This window comes from Delphinus delphis, chromosome 1 (genome assembly GCF_949987515.2).
Source record: "Delphinus delphis chromosome 1, mDelDel1.2, whole genome shotgun sequence".
Lineage (NCBI taxonomy): Eukaryota > Metazoa > Chordata > Mammalia > Artiodactyla > Delphinidae > Delphinus > Delphinus delphis.
In genome coordinates this window covers 18,277,331-18,295,003 of record NC_082683.1, presented here as the reverse complement: position 1 = coordinate 18,295,003, position 17,673 = coordinate 18,277,331, and the positions used below count along the sequence as shown (strand labels likewise).

Sequence of the window (17,673 nt, the reverse complement as noted above, 5' to 3'; positions counted from 1 at the left end):
GAAACCCTGTGAGAGGGGCATCTGTTAAGGTGATGAGCCAGGTAGAGGATTCTTCTGGACATTGGTTACACGAGGCACAGAGAAGTCATTCCTAGAAATGATTAGGGTCTTGGCCTGGGCATCTTTCTGCATTGGAGGTTGGCTTTGTTCCAGAAGCCTAACGTTGGGTATGTGTTTGCGTGTGAGATGGGAAATGTGACTGAGAACATGTGCTTGGGAGTCAGACCAAAAGCATGCAGCACCATTGGTCACCACTGTGTGACCTTGGGCAAGTTCTTAATTTCCCTGTGCTTCAGTTTTCTCAGTTTTTAAATGGGGGCCGTGACAACCTACCTTATAGTAGTACCGTTGTGATAATCGAGATAATGTATGTATATGAGACCATGGTTCCTGGAACATGGTAGGTATATAACCAGTGAGCTCAGTTACTCTTACCTGACCACGAGCGCCAGACTTGACGGCATGTTACTCTATATCCCAGGGTCTAATACAGGTCCTGGCTCAGCAAATGTTGAATTAATGAATAAGGGACAAAGGGCTAACTTACAGACACCGGGTAAAATCATCCATCGGATACCACATTCCATCATTAACTTCAATGCATAGTAATTTGGAACAGTGAGAATTAGATCCAGTAAAGAATTGGGAAAAGTCAGTCCAGACCATACACCAAGAATACCCTCTTTAGGAGAGAAGGGATCATCATAAAACCGTGTTGCCATGCGATGTTGAGGTTTGATGTGAGAACCAAGGCTCTTGATGGATGTAGGGGCTGAAACCAAGCCCTTGGCTCCACCCACGAATGCTGCAACTCTGGCAGCTCAGCCAGGGCCAACACAGCAGGTTCTTATTAAGCCCTTGCTGCCACGACCTTTCTGCCTGTGTGCTCACTGTGCTCTCATTAGGAAGCCAATGTAAGACTGAGGAGACCTATCTGGGTCCTCCACACCCGCTGGAAGTGACTGAAAAGTAGAGTGGCACACACTTTGCTGTCAGAGAATCTGGGTTTGAAATCCTTTCCTTTGCCACTTACTAGCTATATGGCTTTGGCTGTCATTTCACCCCTCAGAGCCTCAGCTTCTAACTGTAAAACGGGGTAACAGGTCAGTCCCAGGGTTCCAAGTGCAGTAAGGGACAGTGCATGGTCCCCACCAAGTGCTCATTTTCATCTGAGTTTCCTTGCTTTGCTCATAGGGTTCTCTCCCTTTGAGTCAGTCCCCTTTTCCCAGACCTGCGGTGCTACAGTACAGACAGAAATCCAGCATCCTTTATGGCCCAGCCCAGGGATTAAGATGTCTGCCTCACAGCCCAGAAACCAGACATTGTGACCGACTTCCATTCTCTGACACAATAAGGGAGAAAGGAAGAAAGACAACAGTATATGGTGTTTTTGTTTTTTTTTTAATTTAGACATGGAATTTTCCTTCCTTTTCATATAACTTATCTAATTAAAATATTCATCTTGGTAGTTACCACAAAAAAGTAACATAGAAAATTGTATTTACATTTTGGGACCAAAATACAAATGAAGAGCAAGATAATACCTTGCTCCTTTCCCTCCCACTTCCCGGAAAGAAAGGAAAAGCCCCAAAGAAACTGCTCATTACACCAAGGATCACAAAGGTTAAGTTCATTTGCAGTTCGGTGATTTGTATGTAGTGTAGCACAGAAAAAAAAAATTGCACAAGTTTTCACAAATGAGACCAAAGGTTCAACATCATCCTGTGTCTGCTCTGCAGGCATTTCAATAACCCAGGAGAGGCGGTAGCTTAGAAACTCAGTTTTTCCTCTTCCCTCTTCTCACCAAGTCACATCCCTGATGCAGACAGTCTTGGAGGGGGAGAGGGAAAGATCTGGCTCTATGCAAACAGGGGTGATCCAAAGATGGACAGTGATGTTGGGATGTGTCTTTTCTTCCCTCCCTGCCCAAAGACTCCTAATAAAGGAAATTAAATCATACACAACTGTATCAAATATGAAAAACTGGTTTCAATGGTAAAGACTTGAACACACAGGTAAGAGACAAATTCAAGGCGTGGACACCTAGAGGAAGCTATTCTAGGCAACAGGTGTCTGGCACCTGACCCAGACGCTCATTTGGTTTTAGATAAGAGGCTTTCTAATATCACATTTGGGGAGCAGGCCGGGGGACTGGTGGAATGGTAATACGAACAATCAAGAGAAAGAACGCTTTACCCAATTCAAAAATACAGCAAATTAAAACACAGCAATGCTTGTGTCCCTCAGGTACCCTGCACAGCAACGCACACTGACACAATGCTTCTGCTGCACAGACTTCTTGCTGCATCTCTCTGCAGTCTTCAGAGTTAGCCTAACTGAGGTCTCCAGGATGGTTAAAAACAGCGGGCTCCATATTCTGGGCTTTGAGTGAGCTTGTCAAAGGGACTGGTAACTGCCAAGCTCCATGGGCTATCACACTAACCACGCCCTCAATCTGCTTCTCAGGTTTCTTAGGGATGGGCTTCTCCAATTTATAGTATCTACTTCTACCTGGGTCACAACCAAGTGGGTTCCTACTAGATGAGTGTCCTTCAACGGCCAAGAAGGACACTGACACTGTCCTCCTAGTTCTGATTTCTCCCCCTATGTCAACTCGAAAGTGAGATACTCCCTTCCCAAGACTGGTGGATGCCCTTGTGGCTCCCCCATCCTGATGCTACAGCTCAAACCCTTTCCTTAAACTGGCCCTTACCTCCAAGTTCTGGTTTAAAGATTCAAAAAGTAGAGAGTTTCAAGCTGCTAAGTTCTCTGCAAAACATAGCAAATTGTTGTGCTCTTTCAATCACATGATCTTACCTTTTAAAGAAAGGCAAAAACAAAACCAATTTCCAACACAGCATTACCTTTTAAAACCATTCACTTCTAGTAGCAATTCACAGGGACTAGGAGATTACAGTGCTGGATTTTAAAACTCTAAAGTTGTATTCAGGGGCCTACAGAAAGCCCTGCCATGTGGTTGGGTCTTGCCCATGCCAGTGGGGAGGAGGAAAAACAGGGGAGGAAAAAAACCCTAAAGCTTTGAATTAGAAACTGGAAATTGTAAAAATACTGGAGTTCTGTGCCCTCTCGTGAGCCTCAAAAACAGTGGGACCTGGCAAAAAGGATGGGGGGAAAGACTCTAGAACTTCCCTTAATAAATAATTCCCTGAATGAGTAGGAAAGAGATGCACCTGCACAGGACCTCAAAGCAATTGAGGGTCTCAGAGGTGGGGGGTGTCCGACCTGAACGCTTCCTGTCACCACACCGGGGCTCCCCCTCCAGGACAGGCAGCCCAGGACCCATTCCTCGCTCTACGTGCAGCACGTGCCACACAGGTTCTGGGGACACCCAGTCCTCTCTATGGGCCAAAGTCTGCTCAGGAGAGATGAACTGGGACAGGGGAAAGGCTTTCAATGGGCTTTTGTCTAACAAAGAACCCTAAAAATAAAAGGCTAAGTGTGTGGTAGAGGACCGGAAAAAAACAAAAAAAAAACCCCAAAAAACAAAAAAAAACCTGGGGGTAATATAAATACAATCTGGGGGCAATATTTATTAATTAAAACTATGTCTTATAGTTTACAAAGAAGGTAATTAGCAACAAAGGTACAATTGACCTTAAAATCCTCAGTGAGCGTGAGGCTTCACATCTTCAGAACTCGGAAGTGCTCGCCAGGCAGGGAGGCGGCAGCTGCGGACACAGGCACAGGCACGACGCCTGCTGACTGTGCAGGACTCGGAGACCAAAAGCCTCCACGAAGCGAAAGATCCTGGTCTTCTCTGGAAGTTCCATTCCCCAACCCCCCCACCCTGTCCTCGTATTCCTCCCCGCAAATTTCATTTCCAAGCTAAGTCATTTCCAAGCTAAGTCCTCAGTTTATCGTCGGGAGAATCTGTTCTTGAACGCTTTAATCGTCTTGGCCATCATTGGGGCAATTTCTGTGAAAAGAGAAATAAGGCAGTTGTTTCAGATCCACGGCAGTGTGGACACCAGCGGTTTACAATCAAACAAAGCCTTGTTACTCTTGGCTCTACACAGCCAGACAAATGGATACAAGTAGCAGTTATCTGCCAACCCCATAGAAAAGCAGCAGCCCAAAGGTAACACTTCGCCAGCACCTGCCAGGCCCCTGACAATCACCCCCTCTAATTCTCACAACTTCACCAAGACTCAGGCTGGACCCTGTACGGTAAGTGGCAGAACTGGAGTTCCAGCCTTGCCAGACTCTGAAGGCCGTTCTGAGCCACAATTTAACTCTGCCTCACCAATATCCAAACCAGCCAGAAGCACCCCCTCCCGCACCTGTCTGTCCAGTGTAGCAACAGGTCTGAGATGAGCTAAATGCACACACCACCTAAGAACGACGAGCCTGCCCTCTAGCCTGGTTAACCTGAACCGAGCCAAAGTGCAGGTCAGGACTCCCACCCTCCTGTGGGCCCTGAAGTAAATACAGAATAATGCTTTTCTTAAGTTAGGACACCACTGTAGAATATTGGGGATAGTCTACAGTAGTAAAGTTAGTAAAATACGAAAGAGACCCAACTAGATATAAAAAAAATACTTGGAAGGTGGGGTTATAAGGTTATAAAACTTCAATAAAATTATTTAGCTGTTAATAATAACAGTTGGAAACTCCATGTTATTGCCTGGAGAAACAGGTTTACATTTAGGTTGAAAAAAATAAAAGAAAAAGAAAGCAGAGTACCAAAATGAATATTCACTACGATCATAATTTACATGACACGTGAAATATGCGCTACGAACAAAGCAGGGGAAGGAGGCCCCGACATTTAGACCAGCTGTGTGCCAGCCATCACATACGCTACATCTAACACACAAAGTGTGATGCAGCAGTAATCACATTAGAGGGGTTCAAATACTAGTTTTGAAATAGCTGAGCAGGAGCTCCAAGTTACCTACTCTTCACAGTCGGTTTCCTAGGATCACAGGAAACAGTGCTGCTGACCACGGGTGCCGAGTGCGCACTGCTGGTACTCGGGCCGTCGTAGGCTGGCTCCTCGGGGCTGGCGTTAAAGCTGTTGCTGCCGCCACTGCCCAAGCGGCTGCTTCCTGAGAGGTACGGCGCCGGCTTGATCCTGCGACACAGAGCAAAGCCGCTAGTCAAGAGCAGGAGAGATCTGCCCCCGGCACCAACAGCCTGAAGCTGGCTGCTCTGAGGACTCAGTTCTGTGGCTTTGACCAGTGGACCTAGTACCCTAGATTCTGGTGATGGCTCGGAAGTGACTGTGGTAGGCCTTCAGAATGAATGATAATCTCAACTAACTTTTCACTGTTTAGGTGTAAATCTGTATTTTGACAATGCTAACGTACTTAGATAATTTAGTCATCACAGTAATATGTTTTTTGTTTAAATGGGGCAAGGGAAAGCCTTAGGGGATGTGTCCCAGAAGCCAGGCCCTGTTCTCCGTTTAGTGTTGACCACCACCCCACCTCCGACCCCACCTAAGGGAAGGAATCATTATCCCGCCCACAGTGCAGTCAAGGACACTGAGGTTCAGGGAGGTCAAGTGCCCAGATGGTCAAGGTCAGCCTGCAGAACCCACTCTGCATTGCCAAGCTTTCACCCCCAAAATGAGTCGCTCTTGCCCCTGGGCTGCCTCTCAGGGCTGAAAGATAAGCTCTTGGGCTCTCGCTCTGAGCAGGCAGAAACCACAGGGGACAGAGATCTTACCTGATTTTCTCAGGCACAGCTGCACCTCCTGTTCCAAACTTCTCCTGCCTCCTCCGAACATCACGAGGTGGCTTGGCCACAGAGTTGACAAAGGCCATTTTTGCTTGTCGGCCTGCGGAGAAATGGAGATTAATACCTGCCTTCTTGAGCTGAGATGCTAAAGGTAGGGGATTATCAACCCTGGAAACCCCTCTGTAGGGTAGCATGCATAGTGGCAGAAGAAACACCTCACCCTTTGCCCTCTTCTGCAAATGCAGGAGAGATGTGGGGGCCAGAGATGATACCGTAGCTGAGCCCACCACGGCCCTGCTGTTGACCAGAGCCCAGGGCTCATTATTCTGCCAGACCCACGCTGCCCCCTTACCTACCTTTGGGCTTATTGGCGTGCGCAGATCGGATATTCTTTGTGAGGAGTCGCAGCCGCTGCTCTCGCGCATCCTGAAGCCGCAGGTACATCTCCCGCCACGACTCATACTCCTCTGGCCTTTCATCCTTAAAGTCTCGGTGACAATGAACTTTCCATAATTGATCCGTTTCTTCAATTAATACCTAAAATCAGAACCAGGACATCATTTACATGCAAGTACTCTTACACATCTCTTTTCCATCCTTAATCACCCACGGGGACCAGCTTCCTAATGATATTTTGGTCCTCTTAGTAGTGGTAATATATTAAAATACCACAGTTCTAGGAAAGAAACCCTAATCACTGAATTAAAAAATGTTAATTGTGGGCTTCCCTGGTGGCGCAGTGGTTGGGAGCCCGCCTGCCGATGCAGGGGACACGGGTTCGTGCTCCGGTCTGGGAAGATCCCACATGCCGCGGAGCGGCTGGGCCTGTGAGCCATGGCTGCTGAGCCTGCGTGTCCGGAGCCTGTGCTCCGCAACAGGAGAGGCCACAACAGTGAGAGACCCGCGTACCGCAAAAAAAAAAAAAAAAATGTTAAGTGTGAGGCACTATACTAGCTGCTTTTGGGGGTTGTGGGGCTAGGAGAGAAGGCAACACAAAAATTAGTTTAAGATCAGTCTTTTCCTTTAGAAAATCAGTACAGGGTAGGAACTGGGATGAAGTCAAATCCAGGCATTTCCCCATCACTACACTGAACTGCAATGGCCAGGGGCCACTTAAGAAGGATATGTCATAGATCCTTTGAATTAGAGACAGCTAATGCAATCAGATGAGCATCTCCAGCATTAGGAGGATTTGGAGATAGATCTGTTTGTCTCTAGGAGGCACCCAGCCAATCTTATATTCACCAGACACCTGAGTGTCAACACATAGCTCTGTCCCTGCCCTGGATCCCAAGGGTTGTGCTGCTAGAATTCTCCTTTGACCTCTGTAACTAGGCAAGCTCAAGGGAGGTGTGGGAAATGGTCCCCCTCTCCCACCTTTCAATCCCATCTTGATTCTAGCCCAAGAGGCCTACTTAAGATGCCACAAGCAGGTGCTAAAAACCTGCCTGTTTAAAGGCCCATAGACAAACCCAGAAAAGTGATCCGACCACCACCTGCCCATCATCGTGGCAGATTCAGAGACAAAGCTACTTCTGGAGATGCAAGCCAGCACACTGCCCTCTTCCCATCCAAACAGGATACTCACGTGATTGTACTCCTCTATGCGATATAACTGATCAGGTGTACACCTCTCCAAAACAGGTTCAAGGAGAGAATATGGGACGCCTCCCACTTCAAAGATTGCTGCAGAGAATCAAAGGGGAAAAGCACTGAGTAGCGGCCAAGTCACCCGGTGTCCCAGTGCCACAATAGCGTGCTGAAGAGCAAGAGAGAAGCATGTGACTTACAGTCAATGTTGTTTTTAAGCACCCGGATGCACTGCTCGTGCAAGGTCATCATTTTGGGGAGATAGGCACACTTGGAACCAGAATAGACCTGCATCTTGGAATTCATTCTTCGTCCGGTGAATCCAGCTTCTTCCTCTTCCTGGGATGAGGAGAGTGCTGTAGGGCAAGAAAAACAGGAGTGTAAGTTATAAAAGGCACTGAGCAATACAGTGAAAACTCTCCTTCCACCCCATTCCCCAGCCTCCCAGTTTCCTTTCTCAAAGACAACCAATGCTACCAGTTTCTTGTGTCCTTCCAGAGAGTCTATGCAAAAATAAACTAATATTTATTTTATTCCTTTTTAACCAATCAATAACATACTATAACCATTCTGTCATTTACATTTTAGAAATCACATCAGTACATAGATTTTCTACTTCTTTTTTTCAACGGCTGCATAGGATGCCACTGTGTGGATGAACCATGATCCATCTGTTAGTCTCTTGCTAAGGGACACCTATGTAGCATCTAATTCTTTTGCTATTAAAACTAGCCTTTATTTATTTATTTATTTTTTGGCTGCGTTTGGGCCTCTGTTGCTGCGCGGGGGCTTTCTCTAGTTGCAGCAAGTGGGGGCTACTCTTTGTTGTGGTGCGCAGGCTTCTCATTTCAGTGGCTTCTCGTGTTGCAGAGCATGGGCTCTAGGCACAGGGGTTTCAGTAGTTGTGGCACACGGGCTTAGTTGCTCCGCGGCATGTGGGATCTTCCCGGACCAGGGATCGAACCTGTGACCCCTGCATTGGCAGGCGGATTCTTAACCACTGCACCACCAGGGAAGTCCCTAGCCTTTTTTTTAAGCCCCTATGGAATGTACAGAGTAAAAGGCTGCTGGTAATAGCAGCAGCTAAGATTTAGCAAACACTATGTGTAAAAACCCAGAGCTCAGAGCTTTACCAGCATTATCACTTTCAATCCACCTCATAGGCAGATACCATTATTACTCCCATTCACAGAATATGAAACTGAAGTCCAAGGAAATTAAGTTGTACCCAAGTTCATGTAACTTGTAGTAAAAGCCAGAGCTGCGATTCAAACCCAAGCCATCCAACTCCAGAACCTGTGCTCTTAGGAAATGCACCAAAATCTGATGACAGAGCATGAATGAATTTTTAAAACCATTTTCTCCATTAAAAAAAGAAAAAAAGACAAAGAAAATTACCTTTTCGCTTTGGTTGGAAGGCAGATATCAATTCAAGGGAAGGAAGTGGGCGGTAATTGGCCTGTATCACAGGTAATGGAAGGTCTGGTAACACTGGCAGCACATCGCTGGGGACCTGCAGAGAAGAGACCAGTGACTGGAGAGCCTCTTTCTACAAGCACAGCTCTTTCCCACAGTCGACGCCCAGCAGTGTTGACGTGGCAGATAACTTCACAGGCACATCCAGCCTGCAGGAGGGGCGGCAGCTGTGCCTGACTCCACCTAAGTCAGGAGATACGGAGAGATGGGCCCAGCACAATGGGATGCCTCAGAAAATACTTTTCTTGGGTTCTACTGACCCTGGTGGCCAGACAGGCCGGGAGGAAATTACTTCACACTGAAATTCAACAGGCCACGGGAAAGCCAGCCCAGACAGCGGTGGGGTCGTCCCGGGAGCTCTGCCAGCCCAGGCGCTCTGGCTGGGAGGGGCCACAGGGCTTACCTTTACCTTTTTCAGCTTGGCTGAATGGGATCCAGCTGGCTGAAGCTTCTCTGACTTGTTTTCGTTCACCTTAGGTAGTTTCTGAACTGAGTCCAAGTTTTTACTAGTGCTTTTTGAATCATTTTTTTTTAATCCTTTTTCTCCAGGAGTCGTGGTTGAAGTTTTCACGATCTTTTTCTTTTTCTTCCGGGGCTGGTCATAGCTGAGGTATGACTCAAAAGACATGGTGGGCTGCTCGAATTCATCATCCATGTCTGCCTCCTCAGCTTTAAGGAAGGAGCCCACGGACTTTCTATCTAAATGAGAAGGTTTTACTTTTCCTTCTTGAGCCTTTAGGTTGTTAGAAACCTTCTCTTTTGCCTTGGGCAACAGGTCTCCTGCCCCCTTGCCTGTGTCTAAGCTTTCTAGACTCTGCTTGTTTTTGTCTGATTTGGTTTTCTCTGGGTCTCTGTATTTTGGCTTTTTAAGGTGGTTGTCTGATGCCACCTCCAAGGGGGGTAAAAGCTTCTTGGTGCTGCCCTCTTTTTCCTTCTCTTTCTTGACACCACTAGAGGGCGCTTTCTCCTTTGTACTGTCCCCTGAGGGTGGCCTCCGCCGGTTTTCCTCTTTGGAGATGGCCTTGTGTGATTTTTCTCTGCTCAAAGACGACTTCTCATCTCCTTTGGAATTCACCGGACGTTTTTCTTTATGGGAAGATCTGTGTTCCTTGCTCTGACTCACGACCTCTTTCCCCTGGGCTTCACCCAGGTGTCGTTCTTGACTGACCCCCAGTCTGTCCTGAAAGGCATTACTGTGGCCTTTGCCAGGCTTCTGGTGTGAAACAAAGGGCTCGTGGTCCTCCTCCAGGGATCTGTAATGGTCCACAGACATCTGATGAGGGCTGGCGGATGACAGTGGGGACTGAACATGGCCGTAGTCCGAAGATTCGTGGTCTGAAGAGTAAACTGGAGAAGCTCTGTGGTACCTCTTTCTCTCGTCTCTCGTCTCATGACTGTGAGATACTTTGTGAGGCCGGTCAAGCTCCGGGAGTTTTCTGTGTTTCTTCTGCCTGTTATCAGGACTGCACGACTGGCTGCCGGAGGCTCTCCAGCTGCCTGGGTAGTCCCCCTCCCCCTCCCCCTCCTTAAGGGCATCCCTGGGGCGCTTTCGAGAATTGGTCTTCTCAAAGTCCTGTTCATCAGGCTCAGTGTTTCTAAAATAAAAGAAAAAGCAGATGAAGCAGACATAAATCTCAGGGTAATCCTTGTTCAGAGGACAACATCACAGGACCTGAACTCACGAAAGAGATGAAGAGTTTGGAGTTAGAAACAAGGTCTTGGGGAGAAGGTAAATGGGTTCTGCTCAAAGATACTCAGCTAAGGTTTAAAACTGGGAAAGCCCAAATATTCAATAAGTGGAAAATGACGAGTTTAACTACAGGACACAAAGAAGATCAAACATCTTGGGAAGTGAAAATACTTAAAAAGCTTTTCAACACAGGGAAATATTTAACTTGTTACATTAAAAAAGAGCTGTCATTTACATCAGTTTATTCACAACTACATAAAAATGCCTTTTAAGAACAGGTTAGAAAGAAACATTCCAAAACGTCGATAATGCTTATCTTTGGATGGTTGAATTAAGAAATTTTTATTCTTATTTCTATTTTTAAATGTTTTCTAGTATTCTATAATGATCATGGATTATTTCTTATAATTGAGGCAGAACTGAGGAACTTTTCTTACCGTTCCACAGGAACCAGCTTCTTCCACTGGGCCACTAGGTCCTTGGCAAAGCTTCCGACATGCTCATGTTTTCGCAAGCTATTTACCGTTTTCCCAACCCCGGTCTCCTACAAAATTGACAAAGGAATTGTTAGAGGGTTGTAGAACTAGGCTCACAATCTTCTAAAGAAATAAGACCTCCTACTTTTCAACAAACCAATACTTCCTTCCAAAAACATACCTTGCAAGTCTCAGTACAAACTTACTTTGTGTCTGTGCCCCAAACCTCTAGTGATACACAGTAGCAAAGTGCACCAGATTCAGAAGAGGAAAACACTAAATTAAAACACTTCTAGAACTGTAGCAATAATAACAAGAGTGATCATGGCAGGTGTTAGGCACTGAGCTAAGAGCACTGCATACAGTGTCTGAATTAATATTTATCATATGATAACTCTGTGAGGTTAGGACCTGCCCCATTTTACAAAGAAGGAACAGCCTAAAGTCACAAACTTGGATTTGAATCCAGGACTAGATGCCAATGTTCTTTTAATTTTTAGAAAAAAATCTGAGATAAAATTCACTATTTTAACGATTTTAAAGTGTACAGTTCAGTGGTTTCCAGAATACTCACAATACTACACAACCATCACCACTAATTCCAGAACATTTTCATCACCCTAAAAAGAAATGTTGTTCCTCCCAATTCCCCCCACCCCTGGCAATCACTAAGCTAACATTCTATCTATGGATTTGCCTATTCTGGACATTTCATATAAATAAAACCATACAACATGTGGCCTTGTGTCTGGTTTCTTTCACTTCTAAAGCCCATGCTCTTACTGTACAATCCCTCTGGTCGGGAAGGGGAGGGGATATAGCTATATAACGTCTAAAATTACACAGTTCTTACCGCAAGAATGTCTACTGTAATAGGCAAGGTGGAGAGTTTCTTCAGATATTTCAATAGCTGCAGAGAATAAAATAAACATTAATTTCTATAAAATCATAATCATTCACTGGGACAAATAAGAATAATATCCAGTGGTTAAGTACTTACACTGCTCTGTAGTATAGAGTATGGCTGTTATCCTTATTTTACAAGTGTGAAAACAGACTCGAAAAAGTTAAGGAACTTGCCCCAGGATGCAAGTAGGGCAGGATTCGCTTAGGTCTGCGGCTTCAGATTGCGCGCTTTCAGCCACTATGCTACACCAAGGGGAAACCAAACTTAGAGAAGAGAATCAAACCTATCAGCTCTGAGAAACGTAATCAACCACTATCTTTCTGCCCAGTTTTGAGAGACACTTTCTGAGAAAGGAGCCAATTTTAGGAAATTACTCATGCACCCGGCATAGAGGAAAGTAAAAAGGAGAAGAGGTCTCTACAGAAAAAGGGTATCATGTTTCCAGAAAAAGTGTGTTTAACAGAACTGGGTTTTTTCGATGTAAGTGGGAAGCCAACACCAATTTCAAGTTGCTAGAATCAGAGCTTTGCCGTTGCAAATGGTGAACACAAAATGTCTGGGTAGATTAGAGAAGCAATCTGGGTTTGGTCACATTTCTTTTCTGTATTCTCTTGAGCTAGCTCAAAATCAGATAGCAGAGCTGTTAAGACAGGGTTCCAGAGTCAGAGACAGGCTTCAGTTTGGCGCTGCCAGTTCCTTGTGGGGTGATCTTGTGCAAGTCACTAACCTCTCTGAACCTCAGTTACTTCATCTGCAAAACAGGAACTGGATCCTGTCTGTACTTCACAAGCTGTGAGGATTCAGAGAGACAAACCATGTGCAGTCTTTAGCCATAGTGCCTGGAATGCTATACAAGCTCAATAAATGCTTATTAATCATTTCATTCATCAACTGACCATTCTTTAAACGGCTACCCTTGATCCTCTACCAGATATTCCCCAGCCAATTCCTACTTGCTCCACTTCTACCCAAAGTCATGACTGCTATGCCATTCTCTAGGAAATATTTATGTATATATAAGTATACCTACCTTTCGAGGAGTGCTGAAAAGTACAAGTAGTTCAAAATAGATTAACTGTGACTACCTTTATATTTAAATATCTGATAACAAGACCTGTTCTTTTCCTATGTGTAGCCCAGGCAACAATTAGTATGCTATATTGCTACTAGGTGGAGTAGCAAGTATGTTTTTCTGGTCATTCTACTTCAATAATTACTGAACCTGGTTGCTAGGCAGAGCAACTGGATCACATGTGATAATCTTGTTTTGACTGGGAACATATGAGAAGCCAAGTGGTGTATCTAAGGAGTTTCCCCTTCATAGTTGAGTGAAAATTATCCTCCACTTCGAATTCGATCACCACCACCATCCAACTCAGGACAAAGTATATGTGTATTTCTTGTCATCAAAGCTGTGGGTGCAAAGATGAATGCCAATTCCTTTTCTTAAAGGAAAATTTAGAATCATTGAAAAGGTTAAAGACAGGTTGTCTCCTCTAATGCCATTCCCTGGAAGGCATTTATATACTATTTACTGTGCACTGGCTACTATGCTACGTCCTTACATGTGTTACCTCATTTCATCCTCATTAACCAACTCTGTAAAATGGATATTATGTTCCCCATTTTACAAATATTAAAACTGAGCCCAGTGAGGTTAGGTAACTTGCCTAACAAGCGAGTAGGTCAAGTGTGTTTACCACAGCATGTACTACAGAGTCAGGAGAAATAACCAACGTAAAGACACTGTCCTTAGAAGACCGCAAAAGGAAATGGAGCAGTAGTTCATGTGCCTCTTAGCACACTCGACACAAAGCAGAAGAACCCCTCCTTAGTGTTACGTTGTCAGGCAGTTTAGAGTCCACAGAGGAAAGAAGGTCACCACCAGGACAGAGTCCCAGGACCTCTACAAAGGCCACATATAAGAATGGGGCCACGGCTTCCCTGGTGGCGCAGCGGTTGAGAGTCCGCCTGCCGATGCAGGGGACATGGGTTCGTGCCCTGGTCCGGGAAGATCCCACATGCCGCGGAGCGGCTGGGCCCGTGAGCCACGGCCGCTGAGCCTGCGCGTCCGGAGCCTGTGCTCCGCAATGGGAGAGGCCACAACAGTGAGAGGCCCGCGTACCGCAAAAAAAAAAAAAAAAAAAAAAGAATGGGGCCAGAAGTCACTGAAGGTGTGTTCATCTCAAAGCCCAGCACTAATTGGAAGTATAAGCACTGCCTTTCTGCTTCGTTTTGGGTTAGGAGGGATGGCTTAAAAGCAGATGAAACTAAAACCCTAGAGATATTCAAACCAATTTAGCCCAACATAAGAGAAAAAGGGCTTCAGAGCCCCTCTATTTTCAATGAGGTTCAAAAAAGAACAAAGCGTTAAAATGATAAAGCACTTTGGGTATCCTCAGGTAGGTGGAAACTTGCTGTTATCAAACCTAGGGACCAGTTGTAGTTTGCAAGAACTGATAACAAGTCATTGAGAAATGTCAAACATTTGCACAGTCCACGCTTAAGAATCTCAGTTATCCTCTGCACACTACTTCATCACAAAGAGCTAAAGATGTTCATAATGTCGCCCTCGTTCTCCGCTTGGCTTCAAACTGTGTTCTTCGTAGTTTCCACGTTCAAACTGTAACCCAGGACAGGTAACTTTACCAGCCATGAAAATTGTTTCTACTTAAATAATAGGAACCAAGTGACCCAGGTTTGCCTGATACCTTTTTCCCCAAGTAAGCCTAGATCATAGATGGGCTTAAAGTGAAAAGAGAGTTACAGTTAAACACCTATGTTTAATACGAGGAAATCTATGAATACAGGTGTGGAATCAACCGTTTGGCTAATAATGGTTTGAAATCAAGATTTAGTTGTAAGTTCAGTACTGCCATATAATCATCTTGCAATTTCAAGAACAACCTGTGGGAGCTTGTTGGGTTAACGGAAGGTTGAGAAGGCCAGTGTGCCAGCTTGCAGTTTTCCCTCTGCATTAGCTCATTTGTGAATGCCAACTATTGTGCCCTTTGCACAAATGATCTTCATATAATGCAAAGTCAGAAGCTCAGGGTGAGTTTCCATCTGGGAAGAGAAAGCCCAGATTCTCACAATCACTAATAGTTCGAATAGGATGTGAAGTCAAACAAACCTTTTCTTAATTTGAAATTTCATGCACATCAACTACTGGAAAAGCTACTTCAAAATTTAAATTCTAGTGGGAAAATGACTGTAGACACTACACAGTGCATTGTTTTTAACCCGATGGAAGACCAAATTGGGGAGGTGGGGGCGATTTACATCATATTGCTCTAGGGTTTTAAAAAAAATCAGTCACAAACCTACAGTGTTTGGGAAAACAAGCTAGTACTTGGAAATAATGACCATTTATTAGATGCCCACAAAGGGTTACTGTAAAAAGAAACTTGTAAATGTGTCTGTTCACTAGGTACTGAAGCCATTATAGAAAATATAACACAAAACAAGTGAAAGCATTTCGGTTTTCACAGACTTAAAGCTAAAATGTCGTCCTGAAGAAGTGGATCTTTGAGCTAGGTATGCATGAGAAGAGTTAAACAGTGGTCTGATAGTGAGATGCGTTGAGCAGCCTTTAGAAACGGAGGGAAAAAAACCTCACCTATGACAGGCCAAGAAAAGGTGAAGAGAAAGGGGCCCTTCAAGAAAAATTGTAAAGAGTGGAGATTAACATCTACTGAGCACTTCTGCCTTTTGGTTCTGTCCTGGGAAGAAGCAGGTGAGGAAACTGGCTTAGCAAGGAACATCCCTAATGTCCATGGCTGGCAAATAAATTAGAACTCAAATCTCCTCACCACTTTATTTCGACTGCCTCCCTGGATTATTTCCTCTTCAAAAGCCACTCTGGGGTTCAGAGATCCAACTCTTACAACACTGTACACTCCAGCTATAATGCTGACAGAGAATGTCAAGCACCTTGAGTGTTTTCATCAATGTATTTCAATTAAAAAAAAAAATTCTAACATCCACGGGACACTCTCCCAGACACCAAGAAGCTGGATGGAAGAAAAGTCGCAAAGAGAGAAGAACGCATTTAACTTAAGAGAATAGTTAAGGGGGAAAAAAACTAGCTGAGTGCAATTAAAAATGGTTGCCCATCACTCGTAGCAGCCAGAAAAGGTAGCTGTTACCTTTCTGTCAAGGCCAGAAGGAAATCTAGCTGCAACTTCTAAGTCTTGTTTTTTTTTCTTTCCATTTACAACCTAAGTTTTTAGTTAGGGTGACGTGAGGTTTATTTTGTTTCGAAAGAGATTTACTGAGAAAGCGAAAAGGTCCACGCTCTAATAATCAAGCCAAAGCAATAAAAACGTCTTAAAGACGCAGGACCACACACCGAGCCTAGACTCCATCAAGCACAGGCAGAACCACCTCCTCCCAACAAACATCAAAAGACACTAAGAAATCAGAAACATTTCGCAGGGTGAGGAATGGAGCGGGCAGGAGTTAACTCCGGGCGAGCTCTCCCGACAGGAAACAGCTGGCCCGGGACGCCGGGGGAGGGCTCCGGGAGCCCCGCCGACACGCGGTGTCCGCCCGGAGCCCGCGGGCGCCCGGCCCGGGAGGCAGGGAGGCCGGGCCCGCCGAGGCGCGCCGCCCGCCGTGCGGGGTCGCACCGCGTGGGCAGCGGCCAAGGGCCACTAACTTCCCGATCGCAGGCCGCAGACCGGCGGGGCCGCGCTCCGGGTCCGAGCCCCCACGGCCCCGGCCGCTCGGGAAGGAGCCGCACCGGGGCCCGCGACCGTTACGGGGCCGCGCCGCGCCCAACACCCGGCCCGCTCCGCGCTGCCCACTCGCTCACCTTCTTCGGGTCCGGGTTCGCGGCCAGGCGCGCCTGCAGCTTCTCCACAACTTGGAGCGCCGACTCCGCCGCCATCGCTGTCACTGGCGCGGCCTCCTCGCCGGAACTGGGCTCGCGTCGCGTCCTCTGGCTGCTGCTCCGCCCTCCGTGCCTCCCCCGCGGGGACGGAAGCGCGACTGGTCCCTTCCGGGCCTCGGCGAAGTGGGGTGTAGGGGCCGCGGGGGGTGGGGGGGCCGGCCGGCTGCAGGCCCCGCCCCCACGGCCTGTGGTTGTTGGGGTCCGGTCCTCTGCGCCTTCCCGGAGCCGCGTGCGCCGGGAGCTGGAGCAGCTTGGCCCGAGCGCGTCGGCTTCGCACTGGTCGCCGCTGGGCAGCCTCGCTTCTGGTCCTCGTAGTGCGGAGCCGCGGCCTGGAAAACCACTCCGGTGTCCAGCCAAGGCAGGATGAGACCACTGCGCCGGACCTTGCCTTTATAAATCCTAGCCCGCCCCCTTGCGCTGTGAGCCACGCCCCAAATAACACCTGTGTGTGGTTCCAGGGTGGGTTTGCGGCTCAGGAAATCAGGGATTGACGCTAGTGACCAGCCTTGATTGAGGGCACTAAGCCCAGTGGTTGAGCTAAGTTTCACTCTCAGTACAACCCAGTGAAACGAGGCATATTATCCCCATGTTACAGATGAGGAAACTGAAGCTCAGGGAGACTAAATTAACCTGCATGTGGTCATGTAACAGGAAAGAAGTGAAGCTGGAATGTGAATCTAAACAGTCCAGGTCCACTGTGACCGCACATCTCTGAACAGGTCAAGGATTTGAGGCCCAGAGAGTGAAAGTGATTTGTCAAAATTCAAACAGTTTAGCTACAAGAGGTAATAGCCCGTGTCTCACTTTCCCCAAAAAACAGTGTCTGGTACAGAGGTACCAAATAAATACTTCTTGAATGAATGAGTGAATAAATGAATGAATGGCTGTTTCCTCTAAATCAGTAGGGCCTCAATCAGACAAGCCCAAGACACCATCC

General features: G+C 46.4%; 1 protein-coding gene across 2 annotated transcripts; it reads right to left on the bottom strand.

The window, feature by feature from the left end:
* Nucleotides 1–1,382: 1,382 nt before the first annotated feature.
* Nucleotides 1,383–17,076, bottom strand: ELOA (elongin A). 2 transcript variants are annotated; one of them, XM_060015951.1, is made up of 11 exons: nucleotides 16,659–17,076; nucleotides 11,789–11,845; nucleotides 10,897–11,003; nucleotides 9,173–10,364; nucleotides 8,692–8,806; nucleotides 7,494–7,649; nucleotides 7,292–7,389; nucleotides 6,060–6,240; nucleotides 5,692–5,803; nucleotides 4,920–5,095; nucleotides 1,383–3,937 (listed from the first exon to the last, which is right to left on the bottom strand). In XM_060015951.1, exons 1-11 carry the CDS (start codon nucleotides 16,731–16,733, stop codon nucleotides 3,876–3,878), a joined length of 2,331 nt encoding a protein of 776 aa, XP_059871934.1. In that variant the 5' UTR covers nucleotides 16,734–17,076; the 3' UTR covers nucleotides 1,383–3,875. The 2 variants fall into 2 exon arrangements, with proteins under 2 accessions (XP_059871934.1, XP_059871942.1); XM_060015959.1 differs by having other exon boundaries at nucleotides 9,179–10,364.
* Nucleotides 17,077–17,673: the final 597 nt, after the last annotated feature.